The 26,727-nt window shown below is 44.9% G+C and overlaps 1 protein-coding gene across 2 annotated transcripts in view; it reads left to right on the top strand.

The window, feature by feature from the left end:
- The window catches only part of GSK3B (glycogen synthase kinase 3 beta), a 245,572-nt gene extending 219,363 nt beyond the window's left edge, over positions 1 to 26,209 (top strand). Inside the window, exons 9-12 of one of the 2 annotated variants that reach the window (XM_090057081.1) lie at positions 9,019 to 9,057; positions 11,462 to 11,648; positions 17,316 to 17,414; positions 25,914 to 26,209. In XM_090057081.1, the coding sequence (XP_089913207.1) occupies positions 9,019 to 9,057; positions 11,462 to 11,648; positions 17,316 to 17,414; positions 25,914 to 25,981 (393 nt within the window). In that variant the 3' untranslated portion in view covers positions 25,982 to 26,209. The remainder of the gene's footprint in view (positions 1 to 9,018; positions 9,058 to 11,461; positions 11,649 to 17,315; positions 17,415 to 25,913) is intronic. The other variant, XM_090057092.1, reaches the window with a different exon arrangement.
- Positions 26,210 to 26,727: the final 518 nt, after the last annotated feature.

Below are 26,727 nucleotides of genomic sequence, written 5' to 3'. Positions count from 1 at the left end.
TAACATGCTGTAACAGTTTCTTTTTCAAGATGAATCTGAGTGGTGGCTCATGCTGTGTAAGGTAGATATTTGGCCTTTGGGCTGAAATAGCTCATGCATGCTGGCTAATTACTGATTCAAGGAATTTACTGATGCTGCCAGAGCCAATCTTGTCTTTCATTTTAAAAAGTCAGCTGCTAGGCTTAAAAGCCTCCTCCCCCCCCCCCCAAGTCATTTCACAGCTGTCTGAAGCCCAGGGTAGAGATAGACTATAGTCATGTTCAGTTTGTGCATTTCATCAGTACCAGCGCACTGTCCCCCAAATAGGCACTCAGTCATTGGTTTAAACTCCTCTGGAAAGCTCCTGGTCTAACCTGAGGCCAGAAGTGCAGAACAATAAAGGGTAAGGTGTCAAATTAGGCTGTTTGTAATTTTAGTCCAGACTTTGTCTTCCTGCTTTACTTCCTTACCTATAAAATGAGGAGAAATGTTTTCTGTTCCACATATTTACGTTTAGATGGGATTATGCAGGTATAAAATTCACCAGAGTGTATACAGAATCCTTTGCACGATTGTTTAATGCTCCTGCTGTTCTGGTGAGTTGAGACGAGTCTTGCAAGGATCAGCTTTCACACATGAACACACTTATCTCAAGCATAAAATGAATGAGTTAAACTTGTGTGTGTTCCAACCAATGGTTTTATTATCTCTCCTCAAAATCTTCAGGCCAGCCCTTTACACAAGCCAAACTCTTCAGACCAATAGCATGATAGCAGTGAACAAGGGCTGGCTGTGTGCATTGGTGGAAGTGAAGAATTGGTCCACTTCAAATTGTTGAGACAGGCTCTGACCCCTTCAGTGCTGTTGTCATCCATGAGAGTACAAGAAAATAATCTCCTTTCATAGTGTTCCAGCACAGCAAGATTTTGTGGTTCTAAGAGAGGGTTGAGGTCCATTCTCATCCCTTACAATGGTCTCTAATTTGGCACTCTGTTTATGAAACACCACTTTTTCTTTCCTGTGCACAAGTCCAATTCCTGTATCAGGAAAAGATGATCTCTAAGATACGGTACATTTGAGAATCTGATCTCTTTGGCTTTTCTCTGTGGCTGTTTGCACAGCATGGATGCAGTTTGAAGCCATGTTCGGCAGCAATTTGGTCATTTCAGTAACTATTCCTGAAGCATTCTAGATTGGCTTTGGGGGCTATGCTGCCTTTAAGGGGAAGCCTTCATGCAGTACAGTGGGAAAAAAACTGACTAAATAAATTCATTCCATAATGTGTTGTTCTTACAAGTATTTTTCAGTGTTGCCATCTCTGTATGCACTTCGGTCATTAGCATACCACTTCCAGTCCTTGAGATTTGATTCTTCTGTGCTAGCTGCCAGGCAGTCCTGTCTTCTTCCCTAACTCTGGGGTTGAAGTCAAAGCGCAGTCTCTTCTGTGAGCAGTTCTCCTGCTAAAACCATACGGTTCTCACCTTCCCTTCCTGCTACTGTTATCTTCACTTCCCCCCAGGCTTTAAACCACAGGTGGGCAAAATGCAGCCTGTGGGCCGGATGCAGCCTGCCAGGCCATTCTATCTGGCCCACGGGCCCCCTAAAAATTTAGAAAGTTAATATTTATCTGCCCAGCTGCCTGTCATGCGTCCCTCAACGCCTAGCCAAAACTCAGTAAGCAGCCCTCTCTGCCTGAAATGATTGCCCGCCCCTGCTTTAAATAGATAGTGGTTTGTTTTTTTTCTGGTGCAGCCTCCAAAGCCTATCTTTACCTTAGAGCTTTTTCAGAGAGAATGGCACACAGTTAAATAGAAAACTGAGTCTCCACTGTGAACAATATAAAATGGTTTGAGATGCAAGGGATTAACCTCTTTTATTTTATCAGAAATCCTTGAAGTGGGTCTATATTGCATTAAACTAAAGAGTCCATGCTCCAATATTTTTTCTATTGCTGAAACTCCATTTTTTCTGCAACAGCACAACTCTCCCATAATTATTCCCCTGTTTTTTAGGCTAACAGTGATATTAGCTGTGCTTGACACCAGTTTTAAGAAAAAGGGGTATTTTAAGTTTTGCTGGCAAGTTCAGACTGCACTGTTTCTTGTGTAGAAGCAGTGATTTTGGTCAAACAACATCTCTTGATTTCACCTAATTCTTTAAGGTGATGTTAGAGAAATTATATTAGGTAGAAAATTACTATGCTTCTGCCCCATCATGTCAAAAAGGAATGGCCAGTGTTTGCATGCCATAAGTAAACCAGTACTTCAGAAAGGGAAAAAAAATCAGTATTACTGTGCCATTTGAGATGTTTTCCTCAACCTGAAAAATGAAAGTCCAAGTATAACATAAAATACCACCTGTAATTTATCACCTACTGCGCCATCCTATTTCAGGAGACCTAATTTACTGTATCTTAGTTGGTGATGGTTCCTACCTGTTCATTTCCAAAGTGTGGAGCTTAAGTATCCCAGGAAAAGTATAAAAGGAATTGTTTGCTTGCTTTAACTCATTTTCACTTAGGACTTGGCAAAAGCTGAACATTATGCTGGGTAACAAATATTTCTTAGTGTGCTTTTTGCTGAATCCTTAATGGAAATGACCCATTATGAAGTGTGTGGTCTGCTGGTTAGAAAAAGTTTGGAAGACCGGATTCTGGTTCTGTTCCCAGCTCTGTCCTGGATTACTTAACCTTGCTTGTTTACTTCATTTTCCCTATATTTGTGATGGGGATTTTGTGGCTTCAGTAGCATTTTTGCATTTCTAAAATGCTTCAAAAATTTCAAACTACTGTTTTCCCCTTTGTGATTAAAAAAAAAAATGTCCTCTTGCTTTTCTATTTAAAGCACACTATCAAAAGAGGGTGGGGTGGGTTTAAGGTCCCCCCCATCCTTAAGAATATTGGCATCTGCTTGTGAACTTTATGTACCCCAGAGAGGAGTCCATCCTGAAATGATGTTTTAGAAAACTGTTTCAAAGCAAGATTTACGATTCCTAAAATTACAGGAACAAAATTTCATCCTGTAACCTTCAGTGACTGAAACGCAGCTTTTCATTTCATTTATACCATATTTATTTGATTCTAAGAGGTTTTTTCTCCATTTAACATGGGGAGGCAGAGCAAACAGGTGGCAGGGGGCAAGTTACTTGATCTGTCCCATACCATCTGCCTTCCTACCCTCTGTGCCCCTACAGCAGTGGGAGAGATGAATTGAAGATAACTCTCCAATAATTAGATTCTATACATGGACTATTATAACAAATTTATAACATTTCCATGTATAGAATTTAATTACATGGCAGGGTCGTCGTATATTCAGGGTCACCTTAGATTTGAGTAAATACAGTACATGGGGGGTATATGTTTTACTAAATAATAAATTAGAAATATGATCTAGCTTACAGTAATGTTATTACTGAAACACGGCTCCAGGGTCTCAAGTCATGAGGGTTTTCATGGTGAGAGTACATTGAAAGAGAAGACCACTGAAGTCACTTATGAAATTCTAAAGGCAAAGAAAATGGTTGATTGTACTACATAGTAACGGATTTTCTATTCAGATACACTCCCATTCTGGAAGGAATCCATAGAAAACCTCAGTTTGATAAGTTTTCTTCCTTTTAGTGAGACCAGTGCTGTTGAACTCTTAATATATTCAAAACTGTATAAAATAGGTACTAGATGGCTGAGGGAGTGAACAAAGTGATCTTGAGCCCTGCGTTTTTATGGTGCTAAGTGAAATCTGGTCTCCAGCTTTGGTAGCCTGGGAGCTGTTGCTGTTTGACAGGACTTTTTTTTGAGGTGGTTAGCATAAAATAGATTAATCCAGAATGCATCTAAATCCACCCCCTCATAGGCAGTCCTGACAGCAGTTGGGCAGAGGCCTAATCTGTGCTGCAGTTTTGTTGGCAGAACTTTGAGCCCCTCTGCAGTAATAGAGCCTGCCTTCCTTCCTTCCTGCTGGCAGAGGCACTCCACTGCTGCGGAGTAGAAGAAGGCTTTTGCTGGTGGCTGGCAGAAGGGGCATTTACACTAGTGATGCTCAACCAGGGTGCAGGGGCACTCTGGGGAGCTGTCAGATCCTTTGTTAGAGTGCTGCCAGGTGTGAAGATATAAACAGATAAGCTAAAGAGAGACATCCAGTCTCAGGCTTGTTCCTGCCTAAATGTGATACCTCCTTGCAGAGGGCTGGGCAGTGTGGGTGGGGGAAAGCACTGTAATATATAAATTAGTGTTTGAAATTAGGTCCCATTCAAATCACTGAAGTTATGTGTCAAGTCCAGTGAGGGGTGCCTCGAGTCCAGAAAGGTTGAGAACCATTGGCTAGATGTTTAGCACCTTTCTTTTGTTGCCCCAGTCCTGTCAGCGGCTGGTGCCATCTAGGCTTGTTGCACATTGGCCCAGCTGCTGCAGTGGAGCCTCACAGTGCTGCCAGAAACTTGTGGGCATGCACATGCTTTAGCACAGGGGTGAGCAAAGTCTGGCCTGCAGGGCAGATTGGGCCCGTGGCAGACTCCATTTCCCAGCAGCCCTTGCCTGCATCACTGTGGCCAGTTTCCATGGTTACATCAGCAGCGGCAGAGACAGAATTTCCATGGATACCGGCCCCAGCAGTGCTGGCAGAGTACGCAGGTGGGCAGGGAGCTGCTCTGGGGCTGGGATTTTGCGGCAGTGCCAGAGTGGTCTGGAGCCAGGGTAGAACTGCAGTCTGCTGCCCACATGCCCCAGGCAGGGGTATGCAGGCAGTGGATTGAAGCTCTGCTCCGGCTCTGGACCACCACACTGTCACTGTCGCAAGATCCCAGGCCATTAGCAGCTCTCTGCCCAGCTGCATACCCTGCCAGTATTGCTGGGCCGGTTTCTATGGGGACCCTTGTCCTACACTGTCACAGCCTTGCATGGGCAGGGGCTGCTGGGAAATGGAGTCTGGCCACCCATGGGATCTGCCATTTTGCCCGCCTCAGCTGTAGCAGCTTGACATTGGCAGTGGCTATTTGGTAAGTATAGACAAGGCCTGATTTTTCCCTCCTGTTTCTGAAAGTGGCCTCTCTGTGCCTGGGGTAAGAGTAAAAATGGGACAGTGGAGAAGCAGGAAAATGTGGAGTGCTGCTCCCTGGGCTTCACCTGTTCATTGGAGATGAACCTTCAATCTCCAGGATGCTAATTGCTTCCCTTTAAGCAGCATTTAACTAATAAATAAGGTACTTCGGGCCTTGGGTTGTTTTCTTCTGAAGGCTTAACATTTTCCCTTCATTGCTGAGCCAAACCCACACCTTACCAATGCAAAGTGTCAAATTCCAAGCATATACATGCTAAATATGGCTTTTTTCATTGTGGTTTTGAAGGTTACTTTTGTGTTTTACATTAGACAAAATAAAATTAGCTAGTGATAAAATATCTAAGTCTTTGCTTTGAGGGAGATGCCCGTTCGGCATTCTGGTATCAAAACGTTTCCAAAGAGTTGTAGATAAAATGCTATCTTCTTTCGTCCTAATTTCACCACATTGGGCATAACAAACATGCTTTACATACTGAGAGGAATTGTGCACTGGGGCTGTACGAAGCTTCGGTTGCTGATTCGATTTGGAGGAGATTCAGCCCAATTCAGCAGCCAAATCCAAATTGAATCAGGAAACCCATTAATCTCTCCGAATTGAACTGGAAGCCTCCAATTTGATTTGGAGAGATTTAACAATTCGGCCATAGGCACAGCTTTATATGTTTTTGGTTTTTTTTGTTTTTTTCTACATGCCTCAAGGTGCCAGGTGCAGCTCATGAATGCTGAGATGCTGAGGTGGAGGAAGCATCCCATGGGAGCATGGGGTGGGGTCCCCTGTGTGCTCAGCAGCAGACCAGAAGTACTTCCAGTCCACTCCCAGGTCTGCTGTGGAGCATGCGGGGGGGACCTTCCCTCTCCCCCACCCCCATCTCAGCAACTGGTGTCTCCTGGGTCTGGAGGGGCACACAGGGTCCCTGTGCAGCCAATCGCTGAGCCAGGTGACCCCAGGATGGAAGTCCCCCCACACTCTCAGCAGCAACCCAGAAGTGGACTGGAAGTACTTACAGGTCCATTGCCAAGGACGTAGGGGACGCCCTCCCTGCACTCTTGTGGGACGCTCCATCTGCCCCATCATGAGCCACGCTTGGTACCTCGAGATGTGTAGAAAAAACATATAAAGCTGTGTTTATGGCCAAATCACTGATTCTCCAAATCTGAATCGAATCTTCAGATTTGGCCGAATCAAATCAGGACTGTGATCTGAATCAGTGAATTGAATCACTGTCTGCCGAATCCAAATGGACTACTTCCTGCTTTGCACCACCCACTATCCTGGACTAGTTAGGGTAAGTGGTTCCTGTCAGACCTTGCATCCTCCTCGTGATCGCAGTGAACTTATTTGGGGAGGCATAAACTTGATGAAATAGCAGTAGATGTGATTTTTAAGGAAGCCTTGTTTCTCGTAGGAATCACAGTATGTGAACAGTGTTCACAATCTCCATGCAAAACGCATGATGGCCAATAGCACCATGTAATCTCTTTTAATATGTGGGCCACGGGAGCACCTTAGGAGTATTGTGAAGCCTTGGATTCAGTGCTTAATTAGACCAAGAAGAGAGCCCCATGTCAGCCATGAAAAATGTCTGTTAAGAATCTCAATGAAGGAAAGTCAGCCTGGCAGTTCTGTTGAAACAACACGCAGCCCTTCCCCCATCCATCTTGTTTGTAGAGCTGAATGCTAACTGCGTGGAGCGAGGTACAGTCATCTGCTGTCTACCCAATTCTACTCTCACTGCAGAAAGATTTAAAAATTCAGACAGGCACCATGAACCAACTGAAACAAGTTTAAATTAAGGTAAAACACAACAGTCTTGCTTGTGTAGAGACTTCACACAAGTTCTTAATTCATGTTTTGGGGTAGAGAACAGTGTAGCAAAGCAGGGCATTTAATTTGGCAATGGCTTTTGAAATGTCCAAGGTGATGGACAGTCTCTGGAAAGAGAAGGGAGTGATAGTTGCAGAAAACACAGTAATCACAATGTAACAATTGTAGCTTGAGAAAGGAGAGGCCACTGGGCATGAGCAGCCTACTTGGCTTTGCTCTCCAGCCATCAAAGCTTTTTTTTTTTTTTTTTTTTTGGCATTTAAGCACCAGCAGCAGACTTGAACAAAGGAAGTACCGTGTTTGCACTGCTCCTCCATGTCTTTGATAAAGTGTGGAGTCATTGGGATCTGAAGAAAGAAACTGTATGGTATTCAGATGAGTCAGCATTTCCATTTCATATGAACATTTGGCAGTTCTGCAACACAGGCATGAAAAAAAAAAATGTGATCCTGGCTGAAACTTGGCAGTCCCCGGTCTCAGCCAGAAAGCAATTCCTTTTGGGAAAGGTGTTTTTTGAGTTACACAAGTGCAGGTTTTCTTGAAGAAATGTTACATAAAGACTTTTTTTTGCATTTGTTTACCTCGAAAACAGGTTCATTTTTAAAAAAATGAAAACTTAATGCCATTGGTTCCTGATGTGGTCAGGTCACCTTGCAAAAAAAAAAAAAAAAAAAGGGCTATTTCATTTTATAAAAACGAACTGCTGCACAGGTGGGGTAGCATTTGGTCACATAAAAAGTTCCTGTCAGTGTTTTTTTTTTTTAATCCTGTTTTTGTTTTCCTTTTTGTTTGTGGACTTGCTGTGCAATTTGCCCGGCCGCATTTAGTCTGCATACTAAACGTTAGTTTGCCCAAGTATATTTTACTTTGTGCACTTAGCCTTTTTATTTTTTGCCTTCAAGCAAATGTACTTTAGGCTAATACAGACTTTGCACTGATGGGCCGGATTTTAGTCCGTGCACTAAATTTTAGTCCGCAGACTAAAAATAATCCGCGGATTATTTACTAAAATCAATTCCCTCACTGAAAACTACATTAGGAGTGTTAAACTGTCTAGCCAACACACAGAAGTGAGGGAGTTCACAGCTAACGGTGAGTCCTGCCATCTGTCCTCCTGGCACCTAGGCACAATAGAGCACTGCCGGCAGCCCAACGCTGGATGTGACCTGTTGTGCTTAAGTGTTGGCATACATATTGTTGTGCACTTCACCTGTAACTGTGACTGTCCCTTGCTCTTGATGTTTAGTGTTGTACCCTTCTGTGTAGTTCTTGGTGGGTGAATTTCAGGTGGAACTGTGTTGAATTAGTGAAGCTAAAAGATGCAGGGAGTTTGCTTTATTTTTAATGTGTTATTCCAAAAGAAATAAATTTTCTAAGTAATGGGTGCGACGGTATGAGGGGGAAAACCCACGCTAAAGAGGAAAAACAGATTAAGTAATTAAGTCCATACCCGCACTCCAGAGGTGATATGTCCAGTTCTTGAAGGATCCCAAAGAGATAACGTCAACAAACAAAATCCATTGGTGGGGAAGTCAATCCAAAATGGAGAATAATCCGCGGCGGCCTGATACGCACATAGCTCTCTCAAATTTGAAAACAGCCAAATTAGAAATGCAGATTAAGCCATTTTGTTTTCTCTTCAGCCCAAAATTATAATTTGCTGATATTTTTTTAAAGGAAAATAAATTCTCATGTTGCGTCTCTGGGACAGATTTATACAGGAAGAATGAGGATTCTGTGTGCAAAGGCTGCACACATTGAGACAAATTAATTTGGCCCTATTGTCTATGGACAGAGGATTGCAAATTCTTTACGATGGGAATTCAATTATTCTTTGAGTTCTAGTTAGAATTTTTATTTCAATTTTTTATTTTTTTTTTTTTAGTAAATGCACTGGCATTGGAACATAAATTTAATATAGAAATGTTTCTATACTATGCCTCACCATTGCACAATCAACTTTTTTGGCATACACTGTGGTGAAGTTGGACTTGCTGCTATGGAGACTGATGTTTAAAGTTTCTAATTGTATAAACATTTTCTATGTCCCCACACCATGGATTTCTTATAATATTGGATATATTTTTCCTTGCTGGACTATTCTCTTTTGGATTGACTCCCCCTGTTTGGATTATTTCACTGCATTATCAACTTTAGGACTCGTCAGGAACAGGACATTTCACCTCAGGAGTGCGGGTATGTACTTCAATGTTTTTTCAAATTATTAGGGCTAGTTTGAAATGAAGAAAGAGAAAAGCTTAAAAAAAAAAACGGAAAAGAGAGAAACGTTGAATTCAAATGGCCATATGTCAGATGGTAGCCAGGTGAATGTTTTCCCTTTGTGATGCCAGGGTGAAAAGATTAGACAGGCTTAGAAGCTGACCCCACATTTCACTCCCTAATCACTACTTATTGGGGGTGGGGGGTGAAGGGACATGGGTTGTTATAGGGTTTCTTGATTTTTTTTTTTTTCCCCCCCCCCCTCCTTCTTTTTCTTCTCTCTTTGACACATTTGGTGCAGATCATAGTAATTGCTCAGTCTGAGTGACTCGGTTTTCAGGCCAGACAGGCTGAGTGGTGGTTTCTTAAATTCTTCCAACAGATGTTGACAGAGGTTCACTAAGCTGAAAGTTTGAGGAATTTAAGGCAGATGGCAGGGGGGTAGAGGGATTCTTTTTGTGAAGGACCATTTAAATGGTTCTCTCTGTCTTCTGTCTCGTTTAATAAAAAATGAGGGCTTGTCTTCACTGCTAAAAACAAACAAACAAACCCACCCAAAACTGCCTGTTTTTCATCTTGTGGCAGCTAATGTGTGAGGAATCCAGAAAAATGCAGGGAAGACTTAAACGTAGTTTTACAATGAGCTAAATTTGTCAAAACCGACCCCAGTCATGGGTCTAAGGCTCCCCCAGTAAGTTTACCTTATGCAGGAAGGAAAAGTGCCTTGCCTTTATTGCATTTTTACTTTGGGGGTAGCTCATGTTAGATTCCACGAGGTCAAAATGCTCAGCCCTTTAGCAGGGAAGACATCCTAAGTCACATTCTGGGTTTGGCTGTAAACTCATACCACTACATCCACTTTGTGGTCAGTAATCCGAACTCTGGAGGCAATGGGTTTTGACCCTGAATGCAGACCATCTCTTGCTACCTCCCCACCCAAAAATACGTACATTCATTTCAAGCACGGAAGTCAGCAGAAGCTTTGAGTCTGCACTGGCTGCAGCATCTTGGCAATAGTGCTAAATTAAACTTTTTTCCTTACATTACTGTAGGGTCGACGATAAATAGTTTGCTACCTTCCCAGCAATCTGAACCAGATCTGCTCTTTTAGACCCTTAACTCTTTGACTCCATGAGACAGGATTCCCTGACACGACGAGTTAGTACAGAATGCATTAGGACTAACTCAGGTGCTCCTGACCAGATGGGTACCAAGGGGTTCAACAAATTACTTTTTAGTAAATTCATTGGTGCATTTAATTTTCATTCAGGTGAGCATAAAAGGCTTTGGTTTAAATTCTACTTAAACAGTGCCCATATGGGTGTCTGAGTCTGCCATCTGTTAGCATACAATATACAGGCTACTTACTCCTTGGTACTACAAGGTTTGGAGTTCACCTGCATTGGTGCAAAAGCATTTTGGATTAGCTCAGTTGCATCAAAAAAGCTGGCATCAGAATTGTCACCCCCACCCTGCTGCTGCCTTTTTTCTCTAGTTTGTGTTTCACGTGCCACGCAAGGAAAGGAAAGGGCCTGAGGAAGGTGTTAAGGGCATGTGTGTGACTGACCAATTTTGCCTTTAATGGAATGAGATGGGGGGAGATAGATTTTGTGTGCAATTCTGGGCATGTAGCATTGTTCTCCAAGGGCTTTGGAATACAACTGCAAGGAGGAGCTGGTGTGAACTCTCTCTGCTTTATAACCTCTCAAGGTGAATTTCCATGAGTCAAACAGTTAGCTATCTCACTTTCAGCCATTCTCACAAATTCCAAATGTGCATGAGTTAGTTGGTAGGACACAGTGGAGAAGCTGACCAGAGTAAGGGCAAGAAGAAAAAGCACCTTGCAACTTGATCCAGAGGTTTCTTGTGCTCACCCTATTGATGTCCAGTCTTGAACAGCATCCTCCATAGCAACAATCTGACCTACCTTCCAGCAAAACAAAAAATCCACGTGAGGGAGGTGGTACTTTTTCTGCCAAAAATACAAGGGAGACCGTTTTATATTCAGCGAATCCTGCTCATTTGCACCTCCTCCCCCCACCATATGCATGGCTGATTGCACCACTGTGTGTTTGTCTTAATTCCAGTGAGTTTTCCCTCCATTCTGAGAGTTGTTTTACTTGGGCACGCTCTTGTGCTGTCTGTCACTGGCATTGCACCTTCACCTCAGCACAGCACAGCACAAGACTTTGCAATTAAACCTTTCAACCCCAGGAGCTGGATTCTTCCATTCCAACATGCTGGAAGACCCAGTATGTTAGCACAAAAAAGCCATTCCAACTCCTTGGGCACTGAGAGGTTTAATCGCTCAGACTTGCTGCCAGTTGGTAACAAAAAGAAACCAGCCCACACAATCGGTGTCTCTTGCTTTTTCCTTCAGGTCTTCCGACCCCGCACTCCACCAGAAGCAATCGCGCTATGTAGCCGCCTGTTGGAGTATACCCCTACTGCCCGCCTGACTCCCCTGGAAGCGTGTGCACACTCTTTCTTTGATGAACTACGGGACCCAAATGTCAAGTTACCAAATGGGCGAGAGAAACCTGCACTCTTCAACTTCACCACTCAAGGTAGACTCAGGATGTGGTGGGGCCCTCTCTTGGGAAGAAGCACTGTTCTGTTCTGTACAAATGCTATTTCCCCAACAGCAAAACCAAGAGGCAGGGCTAAGAATGAGACAGGCGGGCACACAGCAATCTCATGTTGCAAATGGATGGTGCTGAGGGAGGGCAATGGGAGGCAAAAGGGTCATGGACTTTTCACACTCTAGTAATTTTGATTCAGATTCATTCCAGGTGACTGAACATCACTGTAAAAGGAGTCCAGTTCCCAGCACCCACAGTGCAACTGATATGTTTGCTTTGTCTTAGCCCCAGTAGAGCACAGAGAGTAAATTGCCTTTGCAGAGATGACCGTGTGGCTTCCTAGTTGAAGCACATTGGCTAGGGAAGCTTGTACTGCTCTTGCCTATGCCACATGTGTCCTTGAGATACAGTTCCTGCCAGCAAAGCCTCTTGGAGTATCTCCTGTGCCTTTCATTTGGTTTTAAAATTACTAGGAAATCTCAAATGAATTTCAAAAGTAATTTTAAGCGCAGTGGAGAAATGCTCCTTATTGAACTATCCAAGGCCACATCAGGATCACATTCCACCCCCTATCCTTGTTCACCCCCTAGAAAAGGGCATATATGTAAAACTGTCATCCATGTGGATAAGCATATTTTATTCTCTTGGTTCACATTTGGGTTTGCCTGCTGGGGACAGAACACACAAGACATACAGCATGCATACTTGCTGGTAACTGTACGTGACTTAATTTTAAATCATTAGCTGTGTGCTCTGGGCACTAGGCCTAGGAGGAATTCCCCTCCTGTGTTACCTCTATAAGATCTGACACCCTTTCCCAGTCAGCTCATGTAGTGTGATAAATAGTATTGGTGGTGATGACTGCCAGACTTGCCTCTTGAAAGCAGGGCATTGTCATCAATATCACTTTTAAAATATGGTACCAGTTGTGCCAGGTAACCATAGCAAGGTTTCTGGCTGTTCAAGGTAGTTTTTATTTTTTAAACCATCTTTTTTCCAAGCCCTCATAGAAAGTGAACACATGCATAAATAAAGTTTTGATTTGGTTCAGTATCCATGTTGGAAGCATATTGTACTGGGACTACTAAGACATTTTCCCAGAGGAGTGACACCTTATGCCAGTTTTGAAAGTAGTTTTTTATAGTAACACGGAAGCAGGAAGAAAAGCATTGTAGCAGCTTGACCTGTAAAAAAGCTCTTGAAGCACCTCTGTGCCACATGTAAAGTCCCTTGGCCTTTCCCATCTGGTTAAAATGTTATTAAAATTTTTTGACTCTCGTAAGAGCAAATGAGGTGCTCTGCTGGGTCAGACCACAGCTCAGCATCTTGTCTCACAGTGACAGAGTGGATGTGAAGAGAGAAAAGATTTAAGCACAGCCCATCTAGTCTGATCCATCTACTGCTTCCAGCATTCATAGGCCTAGGAAACCCTGTTTTGAAGGGTTGAGCGCTCACAACTATCATGTTTAATATGCAGTGATGGACCTGTCCTCTCTGGATTTGTCCAATCCCCTGTTAGAACCCAGTTAAACCATTTTTCATCCCCTTCCTTCCACATGGTAATATGAGCCAAGGTTTCCCTGTCAGTGCAGTCCAGAGAAGGAAGGATGTTGAGTAAACTAACAGGAAACATTACAGGCACGATCACTAAGTGAGCTGTCACAACCCTAGAGAAATCTGAATCCTCTGCCCAGCCAGTATCCATCTTCCTGTCCTGTCCTGTCCTGTCCCCAGTCTCCCATTTCTACCCCACCTCAATGGAGAGCTGATACACAAAATGTTCTGTAAGGGTGGTGAATGGGATGGTGCAGGGAATAGGTCAAGGATCTCCCTCAGGGAACCTGCTTCCCCATGTTTTGCAGGTGGCAGTTTCTGTATCCTACAGGAGAAAGGGCCTCTAGCAGTCAGAGTCTGTATCTGCTGCTTCAGCTTAGGTCTGAATTGAAAAAAGGAAAGCTCAAAAAACTTAAATGTAAAGACTCAAGACATTATGAGCAGTTAACATACAGGAGTTTCCATTTTCTCCTCCTCCATCTTCCACTCTGCATTTATGTTAGTACTTCTAGTGCACCCTGAAACACCATCCCCAGAGACAGCTACCTGTTCTGTCTCTGCCACAATGAAGCCATAGTATCACAGATACTTGTGCAGAGTAGAAACGATCATTAGATAAGCCACTAGAAATCAAACACACTAATAACTGAGGCTAAAAATGATCTGCAACTGAGAATGCAACCAAAAGCTTTTTCTTTTTTAAAGGGTAGCTTGCAGTTTTGTTAAGAAATGCCCCGTGTCTGAGCAGGGTGTCAATCTGTGGTGTTGTCTGAGATACCCAACACAATGGGATTACAGCTGGAAATTGGGGATAGGGTAATACTGGGAATTGAATCATCCTTCCTGGGTGCTGGCAATAGTACTGAGCTAAATGCATTTTTCCCAAGGAGGAAGGAGTGTATGTGGAAGAGCCCATATTTGTATCTTATCTATGCCGGTACTCCTAGGGCTGTTTTCTCACTGGAGGGATATAAAAGCAAGATAATCTGTTACAGCTACTCAGTTCTTTGCACTGGTAAAATAGAGATGCAGCTACTTATTGCCTTGCTGCAACATTTTTTTTGACAAGAAGTGCTTCTTGTGCAGAGCTGAATTTGAACATTTTGCTCCAAAAATGGCCTTTTCTGCCATCACCGCAGTGCAGTTCAGTGGCATCAGAGGAAAAAATAATAATTTCTGATGATTGTGCTCAGTACTTGGTTATATAGTTGTCCAGTGTTTGCCATTAAGAAGTCTTAAGTGCTTCTGTTTGAGGCAGCAACTTAGATCTGATTTTCCTGCCTCTGCTGAGCACCATTTTGTCAGTCTCTTAAGAAGTAAGCAGCGGTCAGGGTGGTGATCTGTCCTGTGCCTTCTGAGGCCCCTAACCAGTGGATGCTGGGTGGTTTTTCCAATATGAAGCAGTGATGCAACTGCATTGTGGTTTTTTGCTTCTTTTCCTATGCTGCAAACTGCACTGGTTTGGCCAGAACTGAACCAAAGATGTGCTCCCAGCCAAGGTATGTGGCAACCAGTCCTTGTAAGATGCCTTGGGCAGGTTTTGTATTTAGGCACACAGTCGTGAAGTCTTTGTCTTGAATACCTACTCTGACTGCAGTAATCTCCTGCTGCCATATCAGCTTTATTATCATTAGCGCAGTATGGAATAGCACTACGTTTAGGGATTTGTTTCACGACATGCCTGGACCAGAGATTATATGGACTTCCTCTTCCCATGGACAGCAGATACCACAGATCCTGACTTTTGCACAGTTATTTAGGCATGTCCAATCCTGGCTAGACCCAGGAAATGCAGCAGCCGCGAGCTGGGAGACCAAAGATTTAAATGAATTTTTAAGTAAGCCTTTTATTAAACTTCAGAAATTCTAGGTTTGTTTTGAGTTGTTTTATCATTTCTGAATTGATCTGCACCAGTTGTTCAGAGCGTGCTAAATTGAGATCCCTGCATAGAGTGAAAGGTACCAACCAGGACTCTGGGGACTTCTGGACAGGTTGGTGGCTCCTGCTTATACCTGTGCTCCTCAAGATGGCTTTGGTCATATGTGGTTTTTCCTATAGAAAGTCCACTACAGACCAGCCACTTAAAATGCTATAGAAGGTACCTAGTGAGCAGTGCATGCTATGCTGACTTGGCACTGGAAGAGCAGCGGCGAGTTCACAGCTCCAGTGATAGACCCAGTGTAGTGATCTCAGATCCAGCCGTACCTTTCAGACACTGGGAGTCTAGCTGTACAGACCCATCGCACTCAGTTAAAATGTGGTGGTGCTATCTCCAAGACATTGACTACTGTTTTGCATTAAGAAATGTGAAGCAAAGTGAATTATACTTGCTGTGCTCTTGGTTTGGTTAGTGGTCTGGTTGCCCCTTCCTCCCCTGCATTTGATGCCCACGATGAAGAGAAAAGTCTGCACTTGAGCACCAGTAGTTGTATGAAGGAACAAGGCAACCAATGGGTTTCTTTGAATATCAGGTTTAAGAATTTATTCTGGGGAAAACAGCAGAGGTGGTGCCCTTTCTATAGGGAAGGGGCTAGCGGCCTGATTGCCAGGCTTCCTCTCTGACTTTGGGAGGTCACTTACCTTCTGTGCCCATCTCCATGTCTGGAAATGGAGATCTTACTTAGCATCTCACAGGAGGCTGTGAACATTATTTAGGAAATATTTGTACAGCACTTGGAATAGTTAGAGCCTTCTGTTTTGGCTGGTTAGCCCTGAAGGTGGTGTGCTTCAGGGCGAGTTGTCTGGTTTCAGTATTGTAGCAAATCTTGCTCATTTCTTGCTAGTCCGAATCTGTGTTTTTTGGTGCTGAGGCACAGCCAGAAGCACAGACTCCAGGGGCAGTAAGAAAATGAAATGCAGCTCACCTTCTCAGCCATTGCTCCTTTTGGTTTTCTTATGGAGAAAAGAGAGTAAACAAATGGATAGGTGCAGTCCCTTTAGACCCTGAATTTTAATGTACATGTTACAGAAAAAACAATGTGCTCTCTAATTTGCTGTTACAGAGATAAACAAGCAGTCCACATAGCCCGTAGTACTGCACCATCCTGTGTGCACGTGGCATGATTAGGCTGGGTTTCTTCACATACTTCTCTGTCTGGAGAGCTGCTCTCTCCAGGCACTTCTGTCCCCCAGGAGAGTTCTTGGAGCCCCAAGAGCTGACTTCTCCAGCTGACTGGCTGTGTGTAGCTTACTGTACAGGTGATGGCTTTCACTCAAGGCTGAAATGGGCTGGGGGGAGATAGGGGACAGGGAATCCTCTATCTCTGCATCCCTTATTTGCCTGAAGAGAGGTGCTCCTGCAAGCTGCCTGCAATGGCAGCACCTGATGTTTTAGCTCTACCCTGGTGTGCTTAAATTTTAATTCTGTGGCAGGAGGCTTTCTTATTCCTATATGCATCAAGTCTGTGCTAGCTCTGGAGCCCGAATAACCCAGCTGTTCCTTTTCTCTGAATTTGAGTTGGAGGGAATCCTGTGGTAGTTTATTTTCCTTTTAAATCACCTGGAAAACCAGTCCCCTTGGCTTTTTCCCTGGGCCTTCTAGAGGGGCCATGAGTCCCCTGTCCCCCCAACTTCAGGCAGCATTCAGGGTGATTCTGCTGTGAAACTGTCCTGAGACCCTGACAAGTGAAGCTTGAGTGAGTCCTAGAGCGACTCCCTGGAGTTCTTGGAGCCCCTGTGGCAAACGCTTCCTGAGCCATTGCCCAGTGTGGTGTCACTAGCCTTCTCCTTCTGACTGGCTGCAAGAGGGTGATTCTGCGGAAGGAAAGGGATCCTACTTGGAAAGCTCGGGCTGTTTTCAAGAAACAGGCTTGGTTGGATTATTTGCTAACTCCAGAGCCATCCCCTTTCTCTGGGAACTAAGTCCCTTGCATTGCTGCTAGCAGTTGTCAGAGAGATGTCCCGTTCGTGCTCTCCGCTGAATATCCCTATGGTTTCCTCCTGCTCAGAGACCCAGAAGGAAGTGTAACATGTCCTTTGTCTGTCCAGCTTTGCATTTCACTCAGGGTTACAGTGACTGAGAAGCCCAGGGAATAACTCTGCATGCCGAGGTTCTTTACAGACTGCAAGCTAAATCTGTTTGTTTCGCCTTCCCTCCAGAACTGTCAAGTAACCCATCTCTGGCTTCGATCCTCATCCCTGCTCATGCTCGGAATCAAGCAGCTGCTTCAACCCCTACAAATGCTACAGCAGCCTCAGGTGAGAACGTCTGCCTGCCTGCCTGCCTCCCTCTTGCCCTCCTTTCTCTAGTTACACTCCCATTCAGAAGCTTAAATAATGCAGGCTGCTGGGGCAGAGAGAAACAACTCATTTCCAGCCTCCTCTTAAACTCTGTTTTGTTAGGTGATTAACCGGCTGTGGTACTAAGGACAGCACTAACCCATGTCATTTGGATTCCACACCCTCCTGTCTCTCTCAGATTTCTGGTGCAGAGAAGCGGAGTATTATTACCTCACCATAGCCACTCCTATAATTGCACCAACCTAGAGATCCACCCAGGTCAATTGGTGTGAGATGCTGAAGGAAAATACTGTTGGCCAGCTTAATAAATTTAGCTTTGAAATGTTAATTCCCCAGCAAATTCTGACAATTGATGGTGGACGGACAAGATTTCCTGCCAGTGTGCAATATGTTAGCACCAACCAGAAGGGATTCACTGTCAGCAGAAGGCAATTTACATGGGTTTTCTTACATGGGTGCCATTGTGTCAGCTTTGGGCACCGGAACACGGTTTGGCTTCTTGCCCCAACTCTGTGCATAGTTTCCTCCTTTGTCTCTGTCTCTCCTTTCTGTTACACACCTTCCAAACCTCCCTGTTGGCCTGGAGCCATACCATGCTGAGCTGTGATCCTGTAAATAAGTGTTAACCACAGGGTGGGTATCGGCTCAGACAGGAGACCTCCAAGGGAAACACAGGGTGCTACAGGATGTGCGGTTGGTGACTCAGCACGCAGGTGTGTCCCCCGCCCCCCCTCTCCACCCCCATCAGTGCTGAGTCAGCGCACTGGCAGGATCCCTGCTGTGGACGGTGGTGTCTGATGAATTGGGAAGTGTATGAGCTTAGTGCATTATTTCACTCTGACGCTCATGTTAGTCGCAGAGCACTGTGGAATCTATTCAGACAAAAGGCACTGCTATATAAATGTGCCTAATGAGCTCACTGTGTTTGCACCAAAAGGAGGAGCTCTGGCATCCAGGTTTCATAGATAAATGCAGGAAAGTGTACTTTGTGAGTAGGCCAGGTAGTTACTGGAGATGTAACAAACTTGATACAGTTTCTTGATAGCTTCATGCTTTTTGATGCCTTGCAGAAAAAATCTTGACAGTCTAATTTAAATGGGTATCGCCAACTTTAAAAAAAAATTACACTTCTCTTTGCAAACATTGTGTGTAGTAGGAATCCATGATTCTTGTGCTTGCAGCAAGTAGAGCAAAAGCTGACCTGCTGCTCACATGTAGCTTGCTTTGTGCAGTTGTTAACTCTTTTCAAGCAGTCAGCTTCTCTGTTTCCTCATTTGGGTGGGTCTTCCACATGGCTGTAGAACTGAAAGAAACATGACAAAATGAGCAAATATGATTGTAGACCTGCAAAAATTGAGTGTAGGGAATGAATTTTATTTTTTTAAGAGACTAAAATTTCCCATGGTTGTGCATCCCTTGAGCATGGTGTGCGATATGACTTTCCTGAACACAGGCACAGAGTGGGGGAGAGAGAGAAACTCCTGTGCACTGAAGCAGGAGGTGTCCTGGCTGTGCTCAGCTTGACCTCCAGTGGTTCATGTGGCGAAAAGCGCTTTGGGCTGTGACCTAAATGTCAGTCAAGAAAGTGGCTTTTTAATGTCAGCATTTCTAGCCCTACTGTTAACAGCCACTGTACTGCTGAGCAAGGACGGGGACTTTGATCCTGATGAGAAACCCTCCAGCAGTAGAGGAATTGCGAAATGTAGTTCAGTATTAAGTAACTTTCAGTTGCAACTTGGAGCCTCTTGTATATGCAGTTGTTTGGCTGACCTTGGCCCTAGTCCTTTCTAGTCCTTACTGTATCATTCAGGGTTTTTACAGCAGACGGTGGGAATTTTACCTGCATTCAGCTGTGGGAATTAGTCGCACAGCTCTTTACAGGAACCTGTTTTGCTTAAAGGCTGGTGGTTTAGTGTTGAACCATGAGCTACCAGGTTCTGCTAATTGTTAACCACTGAAGCAGTATCAGTCCTGTTTGCTCACAGAGCATGCCCGCCTGGGAGAGTTTTGCACAAATGTTTGCCCTCATAAATAAACTGTCACTGTACCCTTGTCACAGTGGCCAGGAATTAGCTGACTAAATCTATCAAGAGATCCCCAGGGTAAAACAAGCGGTCAGGTAATTGTAACCTTTGATAATTCGGCGTAGCATATTGTCCCCCTCTAGTGGCCAACCTGCCTACAGGGATTTGAGTCCACTGGTGTCTCCAAACCATGGACCAGGACCAGGCACTCCAGGAGCAGGGGGCTAGTGCTTTAAGAAGTAGACTCCCCTGCTACGGGTCTTATGGGTGATCAAGCTGGGGCACCCCTCTACAATCAGTCACATCTGATAGTGCTGCCATGTGGTAGCTGTGGTGTGGTGATTACAGAGTGATTTTTAAATGTGCTGAATGATGTGCCTGAAAAATGAGAAGGACCCAGTTTGGGTCAGTGTTGGCATTAAGGTGATGGAGCATTGCTTTTCTCATGCATCTTTCCTTCATCCAGGATAAGATGGTGCTTAGAAAGTTACCTCTCAAATAGCCTCTGAGGTCATGCTTGCTAGTCTGTCTTTCTATCCCTGGGTTCCCTTGCTGTGCAACTTTTCCTGTTACAGTAGTATCTTGAAAATCCAATCAGTCCCCTAGTGCTATAACTTATATCAGCATAGGCCTGTGCTTGTTTTATCAGCTTTAGACAGGATTCCCCTCCCCACAACACCATTTCTTTTGGTTTCTTTTCTTATACTATAAACCAGGATTTTATTAACAGAATAATATGGTGGCCATTTTTGTATGTAAAGTGTAAAAACACCAGGGTTGAATCTTGCATGCAAGACTCAACTTGACCTTAACTATAGAGTCACAGCCAGCGTCCCCAGTTGTAAAAATGTATTTTGTATACATTGCACGTATATATTACCTCTGTGTAGTCACAGTGAGCATCTGACTTATACTGGCTGAGCGTCTGGATTTGTACCATTCTACATCAGGTGGGGATCTGGTGGGTGGGTGTGCATGTGCTTGCTCACACATTTGCTGGTACCACATTATGATACTTACATGGAACTCGTATTTGTCCTATACCATAAACCACATCACCTGCACTTTGCCCACTAATACCTCCCAGGACTTTTCCTACCCCTGTAGCTTTCAGATAGGATCCATCTAAAACAGAGCTGTCTAACTACTGAGTGGCTGGGGACCACATATCCCTTCCCCTTTCCTCCCCCACCAGCAACATCCTGTGCAAGCCACATCCCACCAGGCTTCACATTGTGCCATATGGGCTGCCTCCACCACATAGGCACACTCGTACTTTGTGGGATCCTTGGGTCTCTCTGAGCCCTTCCCCACCCATCCCACCCTCCCTCAACCCAGCAGACCTTACCACCCCCAGGACTTGGGGCAAGAAGTAGAAACTGGAGGAGAGAGGGGGAGTGCAGAAGTCCCAGCAGCAGGAGAGTGATGAGGAAAGCAGCACCTGAACCGGGAGCCTGAGGGCTACATGTGGCATGCGGGCCACCAGTGAGACTGCCATGACTTGAAACACTGGCAGAAGAAAAGCTGGCTAGATATAAACATTTCTTAATTTCAAAAGATTGTCTGCCTAATTATTTAAGTTGAGTAGTACTCAGTTCTTTGAGTGCACAGCAGTTACCTTTAGTCTGTGAAATACCAGCCTTGGAAGTGATAGGAGAATTTTACTATAGTCGATTTTTAAGACCTCTGTAAAATGTGTTGGTCAGCAATTTCTTCTCTTTCTGAGGCCTGTGCATCAGCCCTGCGGTACAAAGGGAAGCTTATTGTACTTGCTTCCAAAACCTATCTGTAAACTTACTTGCACGTTCCTCACGGTTTCTGTGACAGCATGGTGGGTCTAGAGCACAGGATGGTGAGAGTTTGGAATGATCTTTTCCTTCACAAAAGGCTTCTCCATTTGTGAATGACATGGGCCATTTCAGAAATGGAGGGAACAGAACCCACGTCACATCATGTGTGCCTCTGTCAATAAGGAAACAAAGCAGGTAGTTGTGCTGTGAGTCAGCATTACTATGCTTGGGGTGTGGTTGCCGCCTGCGTGTGACTCTTGCCAGCATGGATGCAGGGATCGTTTTGTAATGTATCATGCTGTGCTGATCCCCTTGAATCCAAAGTGAGGCCAAGCACCTACATCTTCAGCAGCAAAGTAACACAAGCTGGCATGAAAGTTGCCGGCCATTGCAAAGCAATTGTACAGAGCCACAGTGGTCCTCACTCGAAAGTGATATTTAGCAGATGAATGCAACTTTCTTTTGACAGTATTTTGAGAGACTTGAATTCTCCCCACCAAGGAGAGCAGCAGGCAGTTTTCCTACTAGAGAAGGTACAGCCGAGCAAGGTGGACTAACTTCTCTGCAGTTTGCTTAGTGAGTCATTGGAAACTTGGAAGCCTCTGGGCCACTAGAACAGGCCCAGAAATGTCACATGTGTCCCTGAATTTCGCAACAGCTCACCTGCGTTTTAGTTTTGCCCCACCTAACTGCTCAAGGCCTGCATTGTCCCACAGGACCTGGGGAGCCGATTGCAGACTCTTGCAGTGTGCTCTTCCAGCTCTACACTGCAGTGCACTGGGTACCATTCCCAGTCGCAGCCAGCTTGGCCCTCTAGGTTTCTTATTCCAAGCTAACATGGTGAGGGGAATCTTATGCTGAGCTGCAGCTCATCCTGGGTGGGCTCCTTGCTGAAAGGACCCTGAGGGCATTGTGTATGTACCCCAGGAGCAGCGCCCCCCCCTACAAACAAGGAAGTGAAACTAGGGGGAGGATCTATGAACTGAGGAACAAGAGCTTGCCCACCCCCCTGAAAAAGCTGCAAAGACAAGGCCTGAATCCAGCATCTCCACCCCCCAACTCCCTGTTTTTTCTACTCGGGGCAGATTTGCCAAGATGACATACTGCAGCCACGCACCTGCTCTCATTGTCTCGCCTCCAACCACAGCTGTAGTCCCCAGCTGCAGCACAGTACGTAGTACCTACTTGCAGTCACTTCTTCAGCGGGGAGAAGCCTAATGGAAACCAGCAGACACCACAGCCAGAAGGATGTTGCAGCCCAGTACAGAACCTCACCTACAGAAAGGCTGGCTGTTTGCTGCTTCCCCATGCTGCTGCACCCAGCTAAAAAGCCAAGATGATGCATCTCCTGAGGGTTCTTGGCTCACACAGCCCTGGAATGGGGCATCTACGGCATGTTTGATCTGTGGGCATGTGAAGTGGGCTCCTTAAACAGCCTGCAGCCTGTCCCGGATAGGCGGAGCTTTTGGGTATTGTTATAGAAGAGCTGCATGTATGTGGATGAGCCTAGGCTACTTGCTTATTGATCTCTTCCCTTAACATGCATAGTGGAAGGTAACAGGTGCTGCACAGGACCTCCTGCCTCCAGCCTGGTCCCAAGAGAGAGAAGCAGGGTTTTACCTGCATCACTTGGGGCAGACCTTTCCCCATTCTTCAGTCTCAGTTGACCTCTAATCCATTAATCTTAATTGCAACCTCCACTGTTATTGGGCAGCACATTGGGTGTCTGTACATCCCAGCAAGCAATGACCGAAACACTGTTCGTGTACACAAGAAGTCTTTGGCCATTACTGCTTATCCCCTGAACTGCTGTCCCCTGCCCATTGTGGCAGAGAGTTAACTGGTTGGGGTTTATCCACAGGTGAAAGTTAATCTGGAATAAGGCATGGGGAGCAACGGGAAGCACACTATCTGTTCCAGATTAAATTTCTGTGTGCACACTCTCATTCTGCACTAAAAATGCCCTAATCCGGGTTAGCTTTGGAAGTCAACGTTAACATGCTGTACTCAGGGCATTGCGTGATGAGCAGCTGTTTGCTACGGGTTCTGGCTGTCTTACAGGTTCTTCCTGGCCCAGCCCAACAGTTTGCACCTGCTTCAGTCCCTTTTCTTTACATCAATCCAATCTCTTCCTTTTTCAGATGAACCCATTTCCCTTAGGGATTTTGTACTGTGCTGTTCATCCACTGTTGTACTGTACTGTGTTGAGGCAGCTCTTTAGACAAGGGATCCTCAAATAATACAGTCCTCCTCAGACAGTACGATCATTCAGCTTTTATAGTTGATGTGATTGTTTTTTGCAGCAGGGGTATGTCTATTCAAGTAGTTGTGCCCCATGTGGATCTTCTATTACTGCCTCTCCCTGACAGCTTTTTCAGCGTCCACAGCTTTTCTTCATCTTCAACCAGCCTGGTTCCAGTATGCCCATACTAACCCCAAACAGCAGCTTTCTAGCTTCTGTGGCACTATACTAGGCAGGTGAAATCCATACATTTTTTTCCACTATTACAGTTTTATGTAAGAATTTTTTTTTGTTTTCTTTTTCAAAGATTATAGTCAATTGCCAGCAGTGATAATCTTTATACAAGTTTCTGCATTTGTTGTTTCTAGCGCCCTTCCCAGTGTTGAAGCTGAGTAGTCAGTTAACAGCATTGTCTCCTACCTTCTTTTTCAATAAGTGTCTTCTCAGGTCACCTTGTCTCACCTGCTCTCCCAGCCAAATGCTCAAGAATGAACCAGTGCAGCCTCTGAAATTCTCTCTGGAAGGGCCAGAGGGGTCGCAGCACTAAGATGCTTCTTGCCAAAAACCTTTTTGTCTTGCTAAAAATAAGAGGAATTTATACGTCTCCTGACACAATAGTAGAAGTGGGCAGTTGGAACGACAGGGTTTCCAGATAAATGGAGAAAAAGGTTCTTTTGCTGCTCCATCTTGTAGATCACTCCAACACACACCCATGATATGCCTTCGATTCCCTGTCCATGAAGTAGTGTGGTCCCAGGAAGGGAGGGAGCAGACTGAGAGTGTTTCCTGCCAGGTGCTGATCCCCTTAAGAATGCTACATGATTGTGTTAAACCACCTTTCCTGGCTTCAAGCCTTGACATTAATCCGCTTCAGCAGCAACGTTGGTGGCAAGTCCAACTTGGGTTGAGCAATACAGAATAAGGCAATAGACTTAAAAGACATTTACGGAGGCAACAAGTACATGAATTGCACATTAACAAACAAGCTGTTTCTACCAGAGACACTGGCCAGTTAATTCCATTGTCTGTGGTTGTTTGCATACTTCACAGATGGCTTTGCTACTAGTTGGACACACTATATACGTAGGCTTGGTAGGATTTGTTTTTATTGGTAAGCATTGATTTCACTTCACACTCATAGACAGACAAAAACAATTTCCATCGTTAATAATTGAAATTTATAGAAAGGGGACATAGAATAATGATGGCTGATGGAGTGTGTGATGGCAGGGGGAGCAGTCCTACAGATCCATGCTGACTAGTTTGGCCTGTGACTCCCAGAAACCCCAGGGGACTGGGAACAACGGAAAAGAAAGTAACAAAGTGGACAAGGGAGCTAGGATGAGCAGAGCCAGGACTCATAGCAGTCCTGCTGCTCAGCTGACTGCAGTCCTACAGTAGTTACATGTGTTGCAGCAGGCAGTTAAACAGCACAGTCCTGAAAATTCATAGTTCCTAGGGCTGGTAGGGTCCTGAAAAGATCATCAAGTCCAACCCGCTGCCCTGGGCATTAACGAGTGCTGGGATCATAATACCCCAGCCAGATATCTATTCAACCTCTTCTTGAAGACCCCCATGGTAGGGGAGAGCACCACCTCTCTTGGGAGCTCATTCCAGATCCTGGCAGCCCTACCTGTAAAGTGTATAAAAATAAAGTTTCATAGTTTCTAGGGTCGGAAGGGAAATGCATAAAAGTAAACTCATTCAGGACTCATGGTAGCGGTGATATCTTTTATTAGACCAGCTATATTTAAAAAAAAAAATTCTAGTTGGTCTAATAGTAGATATCACCTCTTCCCCAAGTCCAGATTGTTTATTCCTCTGGACCAATACAGCTACAACCTTGATACCTAAAAATAAACATTTACCCTTTTAAATAATTAAAGTAAAAAACAAATTCTGCCAAGGCTAAAGAGAAGGCCCCAGCACTTGTGTGAAACCTTGTCGGAGCCATAGATTCTTGAAGTATTATGTTTGGCAGCACTAACGTGCCTTGTCAGACCAATGAAGTTACTGAATTGCAACATGACCCTGCGCAGAGTGGCAGGCTTTCCCCTCAGGCTGCCTGCGGTTTCCAGCTGCTGCATGCTCTTAGCTGAGGGCTGGCTCCGTTCTAGCCGAGTCCCGGCACCTGGGTGAGCCAGCCTTTAAAAGAGCTTTCCTACGGGTCCAGTTGAGTCCAAACCTGCCTCCAGGTGGCTGCCCGCTGAATCACTTCCTCCACCCCTGGGTGTGTGTTCAGGAGAGCAGTCCCCTTGTGCTTCACAGCACCCTGACACAGCGCCCAAAAGCACTTAGCCAGGTACAGCCGTGGGCTCGTGTCAGAAGTCAGAGCTGGTGACTGACAAGCCTGTTTCTCGGAAATAATGTTGCTTTGTACCCTCCCCTTTGTTGTTCGCAGATGTTAACGCAGGAGAGCGAGCTCAGACCAATAGCGCAGCTTCAGCCTCCGCCTCCAACTCCACCTGAACAGGTCCCGAGCAGCCAGCTGCACAGGAAGAATCACCAGTAATTTGAGTCTCACTCAGCAACACTGGTCACATTTGGAAAGAAAATTAAAAAGAGGAAAAAAACAAACAAACAAACAAAACAAAACCCAACAACAAACCTGTTCATTTTAGTGTTCAATTTTTTTATTATTATTATTGTTGTTCTTATTTAACCTTGTAAAATATCTATAAATACAAACCAGTTTCATTGTATTCTCACTCTGCGGGGCCTCCGGGGCAGGGGAAAGGGGTTGGGGGTGGGGGGGAGGGAGGGAAAGTGGAGCAATAGAAAAACACCAACGTCTCTTCCCTCGACAATCTCTTCATATTGAAAGTTTGCTGTTGTGTACTTCAGAACCAGGACTCTTGCCTCATGCCCCCTCCCACAACAACAGAAAGAAGGAAAAAACCTCATTCTCTGCTGAAGTTCTCTCTCTCTCTTTTCTCTCTTTTTTTAACCTCTCTTTTATTTTCTTTTTAAGTGAAGTTTCAGACTTTGGTGTAGTGCACAGCTTGAATTTGGTCGGGAGCTTAGCAGGGGTCATTCAACAGAGCTCAGTGCTCCTTGAAAGCCAATCCACATCCTAGGCTAATCTGAAAAACTGCCCTTGGCTGGGGCTGGGGAGAGGAGGAAGCGGGAAGGCGAGATTTAGCTTGGGGGGGGAGGAGGGGTGTTACTGTGGCTGGAGCTTGGTGCTGCTAGTGGAAGGCTTCCATGTGAAAAGT

Source organism: Crocodylus siamensis, chromosome 1 (genome assembly GCF_052110815.1).
Source record: "Crocodylus siamensis isolate JL-2025a chromosome 1, ASM5211081v1, whole genome shotgun sequence".
In the NCBI taxonomy this organism is placed as follows: domain Eukaryota; kingdom Metazoa; phylum Chordata; order Crocodylia; family Crocodylidae; genus Crocodylus; species Crocodylus siamensis.
Note: the sequence above shows the minus strand (reverse complement) of the source record. Positions and strands in the feature narration are given on the sequence as shown.